Source organism: Morchella sextelata, assembly GCF_020137385.1.
Source record: "Morchella sextelata strain SCLS chromosome Unknown scls_21, whole genome shotgun sequence".
Classification (NCBI taxonomy): domain Eukaryota; kingdom Fungi; phylum Ascomycota; class Pezizomycetes; order Pezizales; family Morchellaceae; genus Morchella; species Morchella sextelata.
The window spans coordinates 1,410,953-1,424,788 of record NW_025408636.1 but is presented as its reverse complement, the minus strand read 5'-3'; the positions used below and the strand labels follow the sequence as shown (position 1 = coordinate 1,424,788).

At 46.0% G+C, this 13,836-nt stretch overlaps 3 protein-coding genes across 3 annotated transcripts; all 3 read right to left on the bottom strand.

Moving 5' to 3' along the window:
* Positions 1-216: 216 nt before the first annotated feature.
* On the bottom strand, positions 217-1,080 carry H6S33_006923 (uncharacterized protein; the record flags this gene model as incomplete). The annotated part of the gene is made up of 2 exons (XM_044838288.1): positions 217-582; positions 628-1,080. The coding sequence occupies 2 exons, from the start codon at positions 1,078-1,080 to the stop codon at positions 217-219; spliced, it is 819 nt and encodes a 272-aa protein (XP_044689741.1).
* Positions 1,081-3,994: 2,914 nt separating this feature from the next.
* Positions 3,995-10,085, bottom strand: H6S33_006922 (uncharacterized protein; the record flags this gene model as incomplete). The annotated part of the gene is made up of 13 exons (XM_044838287.1): positions 3,995-4,286; positions 4,332-4,506; positions 4,593-5,083; positions 5,472-6,421; positions 6,483-6,624; positions 6,678-7,068; positions 7,148-7,294; positions 7,362-7,736; positions 7,827-7,850; positions 8,166-8,500; positions 8,557-8,749; positions 8,817-9,798; positions 9,906-10,085. 13 exons carry the CDS (start codon positions 10,083-10,085, stop codon positions 3,995-3,997), a joined length of 4,677 nt encoding a protein of 1,558 aa, XP_044689740.1.
* Positions 10,086-12,995: 2,910 nt separating this feature from the next.
* Positions 12,996-13,442, bottom strand: H6S33_006921 (uncharacterized protein; the record flags this gene model as incomplete). Its single annotated transcript, XM_044838286.1, has 1 exon — positions 12,996-13,442. The coding sequence occupies one exon, from the start codon at positions 13,440-13,442 to the stop codon at positions 12,996-12,998; it is 447 nt and encodes a 148-aa protein (XP_044689739.1).
* Between the last annotated feature and the right edge of the window lie 394 nt (positions 13,443-13,836).

Sequence of the window (13,836 nt, the reverse complement as noted above, 5' to 3'; positions counted from 1 at the left end):
AGTGTTTTTGAAGAGGACTAAAAAGCCCAACATCTAGAGGCTGTAATAGGTGTGTAGAATGTGGCGGGAGACAAAAAGGCACGATTTTGTGATTCAGACAGTAGTCAAAAAATTCCCAAGTAACGTGAGAAGCATGACCATCCATGATCAGTAATCTCCACTCTCCCTCAGCCCTATCAACCGTTAATAATCTAGACAATTCATGAAAGAAAATACTTACTTGTCGGCAGTGAATTTATCAAAATTCTGTATTAACCACTCCATTCCTAAAAAAGAATCGGTCCAGCCTTTGGGAGAGTAACTAAAAGTAGCGATATCGTCCCCCTTAACGCCTGCATACCAACCTTTATAATGGGCCATTCCTTGATTTATTACCATAGGCGGTAATGCTTCTCCAGCTCCAGAGACAGCCTCAATTACTGTCACCCACTCGCGACTCCCATTATGTGTAAGACGCGGATTTTTCCTAGCTCGCCGACAGATGATCTTGCACTTGGCCGCTATGCCCATCATAAACCCCTTCTCGTCCATGTTATAAGTGTTTTTAGGTAGGATATTGTATTTCCGTATCACATCTTGTAACTAGTTTATGTCAGCTTCGTACTGTAGTTCGGGTTACAAACTTACCAGCCGGAAATAGTCCTTCAATAAAATAGGATTATCAGCAAATGCACGCTGTCGCTCAAGCCTACTTGAGAATCGAGAAGCTATTTCTGGATTGCGATCTAGGAACCGCCCTAACCAATGAACACCTAGCTTGTGTCCACTATTCCGCTTTTTAATAAGATAGGCGGCCATCTCTTTGACTAGGGATAATTTGAGCGGAAATCCCCAATCATCCATACGGATGCACCATGCCACAACCGATTTTTCCTCATGCTCGCTGAGTAGCTGCTGTCTGCGGTGACTATCTCTTCTTGAACTTTTTCCCTGCAGGCGGTCCCTTAAAGTGGAGTAGGGTATATTAAAAGTCTCGGCGCATTCCCTAATAGATGGGTCCTTAGAAGTTTGGTATCGCTCAATTGCTAATCTGATATGTTCCTCCCTTTCTTCCTTCTGTCTCCCCTTTAGTCGACCCATATTGATATAGAGCGTGTATGGTTGTTACTTTACTACCTCGACAACATTCCTTATATGGGCGGAGGATCCTCATTCCTCGGCGCCGAGCCAGGCTGAGACATATGATCGGAAACTAGGTCATGGGCGGTATCACGGTCAAATACGTTAGCACCAGATTTAAATGTATCGTCGTTCGAGATTGTGCGTCTCAACAGTCTAGCTAGTACCACGGGCTCACCAGTACGTTCGTCATGGTATCGTTATTATCGGTTAAAGGGTTTGAAATTAAGTGGATTGTTCGATTCCCGGTTTGCGTTGAGTTGGTTAACCTACGAAGGTCTTCGATAGGCGTTGTTGCGTTTACTCCATATATGAACGAAATGCGAAAGCAACATGTAGGTATGCCAAGAACTTCAGCGGAAATGGTATGCCATTATTAGTAATGCTATCCTACATACAGCTTTAGCGCAGTCCACAAGCTTGAATTTAGCTAGACCACATGGAGCGACAAGACCTTGTAAGCCAATGATCGGAGATGCAAGATACTTTTGGGGGTGGGTACATGTAACTGAATGGAGTAGTATATAACGCTAGAACTTGAATTAACTAAGCCGCTAGCGCCTCGCCTGGCGGCCGGAAAGGAAATATTGATATCACCACCTGAGGATCTTATCATTGAAAAGAAGGTTCTACGTATTGCTTGTATGTTGCCATATAGCCCGCGCATACGGCTATCTTGTTCACCAGCTGGAGGGAAAAAGGGCTTCGATCGACACATCATGTTTACTACTATATCTGGTTATCACTTAGGGCCCGTTTGGGAGCCGTCCAAAACGGAATTATGCTGGCGTAAAAACCCGTTCTGGCGGAAACTCTGTTCTGAGAAAATGGGTTGTGTTTGGCAACCCATTTTGCGGGGTCCAGAAAATAAAGTTAACTCATGAAAACGGTTTCAAAATTTCTCCGTATTCCACCCACTAACGTAGGATTATTCAAACGTTGTTTCCTACTGAGGCCAGCTCCCAGACGGGCCCTTAGTTAAAAGCGAACACTGCCTGTGTGAGATCATGAGTGAGGTTGGCGGAGATCATATGCACGTGGCGTTCCGGTACCTGCGTCTCTTATGCACCCGCCCGCAAGCGCACAGGCTTAGTGTCCTCCACGACACCGTTCGAGACGAGACTAAGGCCCAGTCTTGTCTCGTCTTGTCAAATGAGGGCTCCGGTCTCGTCTCGTCTTGCCCGTCCCGAGACAGGCTTGAGAAAATCGAGTGAGTAGTTGTGAGCCAAGACCGCAGCAAGAAGCTTTGTATAGTAATGTCTTTATGTCTTCTATTGAGATCTTACCTATTTCCTGATTTAGTTGCTCAAAATCTACCCGATGAACGTGTAACAAATGTCAGTTGAAGTTTATGTATTGCCCGGGAGTGGCCCACATGGTGCAAGATCGACAGGGGAGAACTTACTATGATATGCTATACCATTTTGTCCCTAACACCTATGTCACTAGTATATCTTGGCAGATTTCAAGCCGGTCTCGAGACCAAAAATATCAGGTGTCGAGCTGTTCGAGGCAAGAGTCTCGAGACAAGACTTCAAGACGTCTCGTCTCATGGAGAACACTACACAGGCTAGTAAGCTGCGTTTTCACGGCTATATTTAAGGCCTAGAAATGATAGGAATGGGGTTGCGTCCTGGGCTATTTATATTTGTGATAATTATGAATATTGATCTTTACGGTAGCCAAGTATTAATAGTGGTCATGACCCTTAACTATTGAAAACTTAAGAAATTACTTAGTAATTTATACCACGCTTAATGTGTGAATCCCACATTACCCTTCGATTCTCTAGTGACACTAATAAGTACAGAAATGGGGGTTAGATATATGTAGATCATAGAATGTACAGCGGTAGGTAATAAGTGATGGAACGCCCTGAGGTACAGTTTTACCTGCAAACACCGTATGTTGGTGGCGTTTTACCTAAAACAGGTATCACTGTGTCTCATGGCGTTCCATCACTTATTACCTGCCGCTGTACTTAGTAGTAGTATAATTAATATTGTTGTTAAAGGGGCTTTGTACTTGATCAAGGAGAGAGAGAGGATTACTCTCAGCTATCCTGATCTAATCATATACAGCCACTCTGCAAAAGTGTTCGTGATTTAGTTTTAATGTCAGTGCGCAGTGTGGCGCACCCATGAAGTTGATGTTATTAATGTTGAGATTCCAAACAACGAAAAATATATAATATAGTTCGTGACTATATATAAAAGAAAGTAGGTCATTAATCTCCTTCTTGACTGATTTCGGGAGCCATTGGTCACTAGAAAAGTCTTCTTTTAATTGGGGGGTTTTGATGGTCCGCCACGGTTACATATGAAGATGTGTCTCACTCCGAAATCGGAATCACGAACACTTTTGCAGAGTGGCTGTATAAATACATGTACAAGTAGTTATGTTAGGAATAAAACTCTTGAGTTCTAGTACTTCATTCGAGGTGGGGTGTAGGCTGATATGTGAGATTATACAGGGCGGCTTGACTAACAGAAACCATTTATTGAGGTATAAACTATCTTAACTCCCTTGCCCGAAAAATTTCAACCACTACCCTGCCGCCCTGCCCCCCATCCCAAGATGAATTTCAAAACCGTCAATCTCCTATATAAAAATGTATCCCTATCCAATATCGTCCCAATATCCGTCGTTATATATAACTCGCAGGGTAAACTTCCATTTTACATATATACCCGCTGTACTCTCCGTACTATACCTCGACCGTAAATAATTTAGATGGTAGTATACGTATCTGACCTCGAATATTCTGACAAACATATATATCAGTTAGTTGTCCTCATTCAATTCAGGTTGCAACACTTTTGAACAGAATAGAAAGAGCCATACATAGAGAGTTCTTAATTGTTTTCCACATCTGTCAAGCCCTTGGCTTCCACATCTGTCGGTCCCTTGTCGGTCCCTTGTCTTCCACATCTGTCGAGCCCTGATGTCTATTGTACGATTTCAATAATTGCACCATACGAAGACTATCTTTCTTTGCAGCCTCGAGGGCAACCTCATCCACGCGCGCCCCACTCTCAAGTAATTCTTTTGCTGCTAGCCAATGCCCGCGCTCGCACGCAAATACAAGTGGTCTCTGAGCATGCTTGTATCTGTCGACGGCAGCGCCCGCTTGAAGTAGCCGTCTCACAACTAAAAAGTGGCCCGCCCTTGCCGCTAGTTATAATGGTGATCGTGATTGTAGTAGCACGAACATGATCCTCTCGATCGGGTGCGGCACCATGTCGTAAGGCGGCGCATCCGCATTGACCTTAGCACCATTCCTCAAGAGATAATCCACAATGTCGAGATAGCCATTTCTAGCAGCCTCGTGGAGAGCAGATGCCGGCGGGGTTGCGTTGACCGTACTAGCTTCAGGATTGACGAGCGCTCCGTGAGTCACCAGTCGCTCCACGATGCTAATAGTAAAGCTGTAGCTGTATTGGGGACATGAATAGCTATGCCATCAGTTATACAATTGACGTCGACTCCGTGTTGGAGTAGGTAATCCACAGCAGCAAGATGACCTATTCTGGCTGCAGCTTCCAGTGCAGCTTCCAGTGCAGCTTCCAGTGCAGCTTCCAGTGCAGCTCCCAGTGCAGCTTCCAGTGCAGCTTCCAGTGCAGCTTCCAGTGCAGCTTCCAGTGCAGCTTCCAGTGCAGCTTCCAGTGCAGCTTCCAGTGCAGCTTCCAGTGCAGCTTCCAGTGCAGCTTCCAGTGCAGCTTCAAGTGCAGCTTCCAGTGCAGCGTCCACCATTCCCGCGCGCTTTTCCAACTTTTCCACGAGATATTTTAGTATATCAAGACGGCCGCCACCCGCTGCCGCCCTCAAGGTTTCTATAGCGACGCGACGGTCGATATAGGAACCCCCCCCTTCAATCTTAAGCTCTCGAACATTGATAGACGTCCTCTCTTGGCCGCGGTCTGTAATGCAGTAGTAAGATCTAGATTTGCATAGGTCTCGAGCTCTAAAAGACGATCAACAATAGTAAGGTGATTGCCTCCCGCAGCGGCAGTTATGGCGCGAGATATTTCCTGCCGGAATTCGGATTGGGAGATATTGACTCCTTTAGACAAAATCAGGTCTACCGACCGTAAAGAAACAGCCCCCCCCCTGATGCGCGACGCAAAACATCGCTCGGGGGTTTCGGATTGTGATGAGTGATATCTCGGAGAGATAAATCGATAATCTCAATGTGACCGCCCGAAACCGCCGCCGCCAGGAGTGTACATATACCCGCATGATATCTTGAAATTGGGAACTGCGAGATCGTATTTCCGAGAGGTTTATATGTGTGCAGATGCCTTGCCTCAGCTGCAGCTCCACAAGCGCGTATAATGAACTGCTCAACTGACCGGACCCCGATATCATCAGAATCCTCAGCGCCGCCGAGCAGGAGCTTACACAAGTCCTCATGACCGATAGCGGCTGCAGCCTCTAGTGCCGAAACCCCATCAATCAGTGCCGGCGACCCCTTAGACCTATGTCGAGGGGTCCCTCTCCCCTCTAACAATTTCAACAACCGACTCACAATCTCTAGATGCCCTCCTTCTGCCCCCGCTTGTATCGCATTTCTTCCGCCGTGGAATGCCACATTACCCATGATCTCGTCGTCAACGCGGTCGACGTCGCCCAAATCGAGCAGCCCAAGTAGCATATTTAGAATCGTAAGATTACCACCTCCCGCCGCTGCTTGCAGTACGGTCCGTCCGTAATACTTGGAGCCGGGAGAGAAAGGGTTCGTTACTCCCTCTTTCAATAGAAAATCCACCACATCAAAATGACCACCTTCAGCAGCGGCCTGCAAAGCGGTTCGTCCATAACTTTCTGAAGGGCCGGCATCAATCATGGATTTATCGTACCCCACTAATCTCCCCACGATACCGATATGTCCATTTCCCGCTGCAGCCTGTAATGCAGTCCTTCCCGCGAGTTTAGCTTGCCTCTCCCCGATACCGGCCCCTGCCCCCAGAAAGAGGTCTACAAGTACTAAATCACCATTGGAAGCAGCAATTTGCAAAGCCGTTCGTCCTCCCAAACATAGTGTGTGTTGCTCTTTGCTCATATCATTACATATGCCGTTCCCTACGGTCAATAGATATTCGACAAGACGCTGGTGCCCCTTTTCGGTCGCCGCCTGCAGTACCGTTCGCCCAAAATATCTTGCTGGTATGTCTTTCTCGAGATCGGCCCCTCGCTCTAGAAGGAGATCAACCAGCTTTTGGTCACCTTGTTCCGCTGACGCTTGGAGTGCCGATCTTCCGCCAAACCAAAATGGCTCAGCATCGGCGTAGGCCCTCCAAATCTAATAATGTTTCGACCACACGAAAGTGACCACCTGCTGCTGCAGCTTGAAGGGCGGTAACTTCATGTCGTCCTGACGCCTTGGTCCCGATGTCGGCACCTTTTGTCTTTAGGTCAATTACAAATCTCCAGGTGACCCCCCTTCTGCAGCTGCCTGGAGTGGTGTTCGTCTTATTATCACTTCTGATACCGTCTTCCAGTCGTCTTAAGCGATAAGATAGGATATAGTTGCCTGATATCCCTCTCCTGGGCCATACTGAAGTGCTTTATTCAATTTCAGCTCACTTGTAGCTAAACTATCATTATCGTTCTCGAACCCTAGTGTTTTTAACTCCAAAGACCCGCCACAGTTAACCAAGTACTTCCACCCATAGGTGTAGACCTGCGTGATGGACCTCCGGTTGGCATCAGCTCCATGCTCGAGAAGTGCAGTGACTAGGTCTTGATGGCCCCTGCCAGCGGCAAGAATTAGAGTAACGTCCCGAAAGTAGGGTTGATCTATAAGAGCGAGTTCCCGGATGAGAAGATCGACGGTAGAGGCGTGTCCGTTATATGCAGCATTTAGGAGTGAGAGTGGTAGGTGCTCAATTTGAAATCTGCTGTAGCTCTTTGATTCGTGCTGCATATGCTGATAGAGGAATTGTCTAACTATAAACGTATATCCTAGTGACGCTGCTCGATTCAAATTGCTATTAAGGCCTTCGGGCCCCCTCGTAGGTATTGAAACCCCGGTCAATCAGGGTCTCTACTACTGAGCTGTATCCTTTGCATGAGGCTTCCTTCAAAAGGCTTTTCCAATCATCGATCTCGTCTAGAACAGTGTCCAAAGCCTTCCTCAAAGCATCCACCTCCGATCTTTCCGGTAGCTTAATCTCTTCGAAGAATGAAGATATCAGGTGTTTAACCCCCACGGATCTCGCTAGGACTAAGAACACACCCACCAATGATCTCGCGGATCGATTCATTGACCTCGATTTCTTCATCTGCTCCACCCTTCTGTCCAAGGTTGTTCATTTCGATTAGAAATGTCATCAGCTGTTGCTTCTGATAACATTGTCCGATAGGTTCCCATGAAGTGTAACTCTCCTTGATGAACCCACACACCTGGGTAAGGAGGCATCTCCTGATATCTAAAAGCTCATTCTGTGAGGTGTCGATACCTGGAGGCAACGCTTGTAGACTCAGGGCAAGTTTGCGCCATTTCCCTCTTAATCGGAATTTACGACGAAAGTCAATGGCTGCGAGCTGGGTTGTCAATCCGAGATCCTTGTGAGATCCCCGAAGAAGATTATTGCATTCTAAGTGCGGAATGACAACTGTGCTTACTATTAGCTCAAGTACTCCATAAATTCACTTCATACCCCGATTTTAGGTACCATCGCCATGGCGCCACCAAATAAACCTACCTAAAAGAAATTCTAGTCTTGTCCCTAGACCCGTAAGGTGTAAGTCATTAAGAAGAGAAGATATCATTGAATTCTCTACATGTTGCATTCTCGATTGATGTGGATTCTCTTTCGTTGTCCCGCCAATTTGATCAATCAACTGCACCACACTGGAGAAAAAATGAGAAAAGATTTCCATCGCCAAATTTTGTCCGATAGATCTCTTAGAGAGTACAGCGACTATCGATTTCTCATCACATCTGGATGCATGTGAATACCCAAAGAGTCGATGAGGAGGTATTCCTTCTGTTTTTAATATAGTTCTGGGGCACCCGACAAGGAATTCTATCCCAGTTTGACCTATCCAAAGGTTTACCCATTCATGGCCAACCTGACTGAATGCGCATATAACTTTGACAATACGATCGCTTCGGTTTGCATTATCCGCCTCGACTTCCTCTGAATTGACATTGCTTAAAGCTCGTCGTCGATGGAGGAAGATATCTTGTTTCTCTTTATCATGCAGCATCCACAGGGACAGGGCATGCATGATCTCGGCCTTTGTACCATCTCCCATCCTCCATTTATCAAACTCATCCTCTCTTTGGAGCTTAAAAGTCAAATTTTCGTAATGTTTTTTTTTCCTTTTACAACCGCACAAGTCATCACCCTCCATGAGAATTCTAGCAGTTTCGCTGCATTAGGCGTAAGGGTGCATTCATTCGCGGGATCAAAAACGAAATTTATTGACCTCTCGATAGAGTCGCATAGAGAGTGGGAAATACTAGCGCCTTGGATTTGCCAACGGGAGAGTACTGATAGTCGCACACATATCTGTAACATCTTATGAGGCTTCGAAGCGGGTTTCGGCGGATGATCTTGAGCAAGGCCAACCTCCAGTGCAGGGCCGTCCTCCGGTAGTTCAGGGCCATCCTCTGGTATATCTACCATCCCGTAGAAACCTTGGAACGATACTCCAGTCCGAGAACCCCACCATATAACGCCCCATACATTCAACTTCAAACTCCTTAATTACCGGTTCCGCCTTAGGCTCCGTTGTTAATCGCCTACGGATTACCGACCGAATAAACGTCATTACTAAGGTGGCTGCCAGCTGTGCAATACTTGCTGACCAAGTCATACCGCGCAGGCCAAGAAATTGGAAGAAGAATCCAATAACGCTAATTGTTGTAGCTGCTAGAACGAGGTACTGCAAAGACATTGGAGGTTTAATATCGTAGCGACGTGAGGTGATGATTTGTTTTTGTCCCTCGTGCCCATGAATGATATATGGTTCAAAAACCTGATCATTCACCGTTCCTCCTTTCTGGATCCATGCTATCTTACAGTTCTTATCATCCTTATCATCCTTAATTTTCCAATGCCCCTCGATTGATGAACGATCAATAATATGTGCACATATCAACATTCCTAGGTTGAGCGCAATGGTTCCAACGGCCGTGCAAGGGAAGGCCTCGCGGGAGGCGCTTTCTCCATCCTTGAGAAATCTGGGCTTGGAGTTCAACGGCGGATAGTATGTGATCGCTGCCTCGTAGACTAGAACTACTAATTGGACTAAGATACCGAGGCTTGCGTAGATCCATTTCTCCTTATCTGACACCGGTATTCCCCTGGCATTGAGTGAAATATTCGGTGGGATTTGGATATCTTGTAATGGAAGAGACTCGTTCGGGTGAGATTGGTTTCGGGAATGGTCTTCGTCACCGTAATACTCGTCCCAGTAATGATCAGGAGACAGCAATGCGTTGGGACCCGATACGGAAGTACTGCCGTTATTAGAGAGCGGCTGCAATTCGTCGTGAGAGCCGGGTATATTTGTTTTGTGAACAAGCTTAAATAAGGGGTTTCCTTTCTCCAAGGTGTAGATCCCCCTCGATTGTGGGTCATCTGCAGCAGCACCTGACTTATAAATGAACTGAAAAACCGTTGGTTCACCAACAACTCGCACAACTGCTTGATCTCCCCGACGTCCCTTGAGTTCGAGGACATCAATTCTAGCTCAACTTGTCCTTGGCCTTCCTTGCCTCGCCCAATGACTGCCTTTAACCAGGGAAAGCCCGCAACCCTAATCGCACTCACAATGGCAGTAATAATACCTAAAGGGGCCATTGTGAAAAGGATGTTGTCTGCCCAGCCAGTAGATTCACTGAGAAATTGCTTCGCAACCTGCTCGCCAAAGAGCGAGAGGATAGGTGCAAGATCACTGAAGAGATTATTCGTAAACTCTTCTCCACTTTCCGCGCTAGCACCGGAGATCATTAATGATATAATGCCAAGAATAGCTAATATAAATCGTTGAAGGCTGAGATGACTTGGCTATCTTCCGCAATTCGCTCAAGCCGCGGCCGGGAGCGTGTACATATCTGGCTACGATATGGTTAGCTACAATAGTTGGAATACATGTAGGTATACATATGGCTATTGAAACCTACCTTGCTCAAAAATTATGATATGGTCTGTTTTGAAGTGTTTCTTTCCCGGCCACGTAAGACGGATATCGCTCTCCCAAATCCATATAATCTTTATACATCCTACACTCCTCACTCGTAGTTCCCGCAATAATTTCTTGGTCCATCGTCATTCAATATTTCCAACTAAATGAACAACAACTGGCGCAGGTCCAGTTTTCTACCGATCGAAGACGTATGTGTATATCTGGTGTGTTATTCTAAGAGAGTCAGTGCACTGTTATGAGGCCAGGTGACGCAGGTAACTAGGTAGATTATTGTGATACCTATCGAAAACTTCTGGTTGATAAGCTTCACAAAAGATGGCAATAGTTTGTATATACTGGGCTTGGATATGGTGAGGGTTTGCTCTGCGCTGTATGTTCAAAGTGACGAGGTATCATTCAGAGTATATGTCTTGGTTTCCCCTCAAGGCATGATGTGCCCAACTGCGATTTGGTACACTGCAAGCCAATGGACATGCAGTATCCCTATGTATAACTGTATCTCAGGGCGTTCTATCACTTATTACATCCATACCTACACACACAAGCCAGAAGATGGGATTTCTTATCCTCACAGTTAGGCAAGGATAGAGATATATATAGAGTAACTCTTCCTCCATAATATTTGCTTTCATATCCTATGGAAATTTGTCGTCTTGGAGTTCCCTACCGCAAAATCTTAGGAATAACGAATCGAACTGGACTAGGAATACTGGGCTTTAGATTGGTCAAATGCGTGTTGAGCCTCAATCCGACAGACCCAAAGCGTAACTTTTGGTCGTCTTGACTAACGGGTAAGTGGTACATATTCCAGCCTAGTCCGATTCGTTATTCCTGAGATCCTGCGGAACTCGACTAAAGAGCTAACATGCTATTCGGCAGATTAGAATAGATATGCATTGTGCGCATTGTGCGCAGTACTGGTGTGCATGTGCCAAGACCCCAGCTAGACCATTGTGTCGTGAGGCTGATCCTTTGCATGGCGAATGAGATCAGGCAAATCAGTACTATTTCTCTCTAGAGTAGTAAGTATCTAACAAATAAATAGTCCAAATAATTATATAACTCTTTCTCGATTAATTGATAGCCTTCCAGCTCAATTCCTAGGTCATTGACTGCCATGCATGTGATAAAAGGCCTTATATTCCCTTACACGATCAGTGAGAATTGAACTATAAAACTAACCGTATCTGTGCATCTGTGCTGTGCTGAACTCAATGCATGTTTATTCTAGCATTCGGTATCTTATCACACGCCAGAGACGTTCACAGCCTTAATGCGGTGATAAACATGAACGGCGTCCAACACAGAACATCTGCAAATACGGACTGACCGTGTAAGGGACACAGTGTGTATCCCTTAGACCGTCAGGCTCGATGTAGTTAAATGGGGATCACTAGACGAATATATAAAGTAGGTATGATGTTATGAACTCTATGACTGTAGGTGTTTAGTACCGCTTCCCACCATCTGATAATCATATTTAATCATCTCACCGTGATAATAAGGCGTTCAACATACAAGCGGGAACCCAAAAGTGAGTGGACAAAAGGCTCGGCGCTCTTCACTGATGACCTCGAGGCAACCTTTGAGGGTGAATCAACCCACAGTGAGCTGTAGAATAAATAAATTGAAATGTAGAAAAGAAAATATAGTTAGTCTAAATACATTTACCATCTAGTATGGCCCCCATGTGCTCTTATAACCCTCACTATGCGCAAGGGCATAGAATCAATCAATCTATCTATCATCTTTTGATCTAATGCGTCCCACTCCTCCTGTGCAGCCTTAATCAATTCAGTCTGGTTATGGGGGCGCCTCTGAATGTCCCTCATGCGCAACCTGAGTTTCCTTTTGAGTGATCTCCAAACATTCTCAATGGGGTTGAGGTCAGGGCTATAGCTAACCCAGTCCCCTACAACAATGCCGGCCTGCAATTTCCAGGCCCTACTATGACCAGAAGTGTGTACTCTGGATGCGTCCTCAACTAAAGAATAGCCATTCTGGGCGCCTCCTGCCTCTCTATACATAGGTAGAAAACCCGTTGCCAATACCTCATCACAATACTGTACTGAATTCATGCCACCCCTATCATTTCTTTTGATATACTCATATGGCCTCCTCTTCCGTACATAGATAAGAGGGGACCGCCTCTGATACTCGATAGCTCCCCAGAACATGGCTGAAGTCCATTCACCTGGAAAAGATGGCTGCAAGTATCGATTTTCTAGCTCTGTCCCCGGTTTCCGCCGTACTTTGAATTGTGACCCTCCTACACCAGCCTCCACCTTACATTCATCTGCAAAGAACCTCATTCTCCAATCTGCCCTTGTCCAGTGTCGACGCTCTCTAGCCCAGAGAAGCCGTTTACGTTTTGTCTCTCTGCTGAGGAACGGTTTTTTTCGTGGAACCCTGTAACGGCAACTATGTATTTCGGCTAAGTGATAAATTGGAACGAGAAGAGGAGGTATTGTGTAGTGGGATTAGGATTTGTAATGGGGATTTCTGTTATGTTCTTTTAGTTTCTGTTACGTGGAAGTATTAGTCATCATCGGACTATGGTTGGATATATAAGGGGGCGTTGTTTTGTGCTTTTGTTTGTTTTCTCTCTTTCCTTCTTTCTTTACGCAACCTCTGTATTTATTCCACGAATATTACTTTTGTTCTACGCTACGTCATAGGGCTCATCTTGTATCTCGGATCAGGATTGAACCACCTCATAGTCCATAGTTACGAATATCTTCTACTACGTTCTTGCCTCGGTTGTACTCCTTGGCACTATAGTCCATCGTCCATAGACCCACGTTATAAACCCGGAGGTGGTAGTCAAGTACGTGTAGCGCTCTTGCGACCGTTTTGGGAGCGCAGTTTAGACGAGAATCTGCAGTAATTTCTGCAAGTGTTGCATAGGGATTATTGTTTGTAATCCGGTCTAAGCGTCGCATAGCTCGTTCATCGATTATTCGTGGTCTGCCGGGTCTAGGGACTTTGTTTAAGGACCCAGTCTCTTTATATCGCTTAATGATTTTGGACACATCGGACTTTGAAACGCCGGTCTGGGCTTGGATTTTGCGATAGGTACATCCTTCAGCATACAATTTAAGTACCTCAACCCGCTCTACATCTGTGGTCTCCCTCCTTTTTCCGTTGCTGTCTTTTGGCATATTTGCGTGGACGTTGAGGTGGGGTTGTTTTCGGCGATGGTTGCACCTGTCACGAGATTGTCCACTCACTTATGGGTTCCCGCTTGTATCATACCTGCTTTATGCGGTTAGTGATCCCTATTTACATCAGGCTTGAGGGTCTACTCTTTCGTCGGGGGTGGAGTCGCGCTGGGTGTGCGGGCGGGCCAGGTCCTACCCAGGACTGAACTTTTGAGTACTCTAAAGATTAGATACCTCACAGTGGGTCGAGTGCTCAAAAGTTCAGTCCTGGGTAGGACCTGGCCACCCCCGCACACCCAGCGCGACTCCACCCCCGACGAAAGAGTAAGGGATAAGCCGTCAGGCCGAATTGAAAAGGCAGCTGTTAACCACATTCAGTAAACATGATGGATTG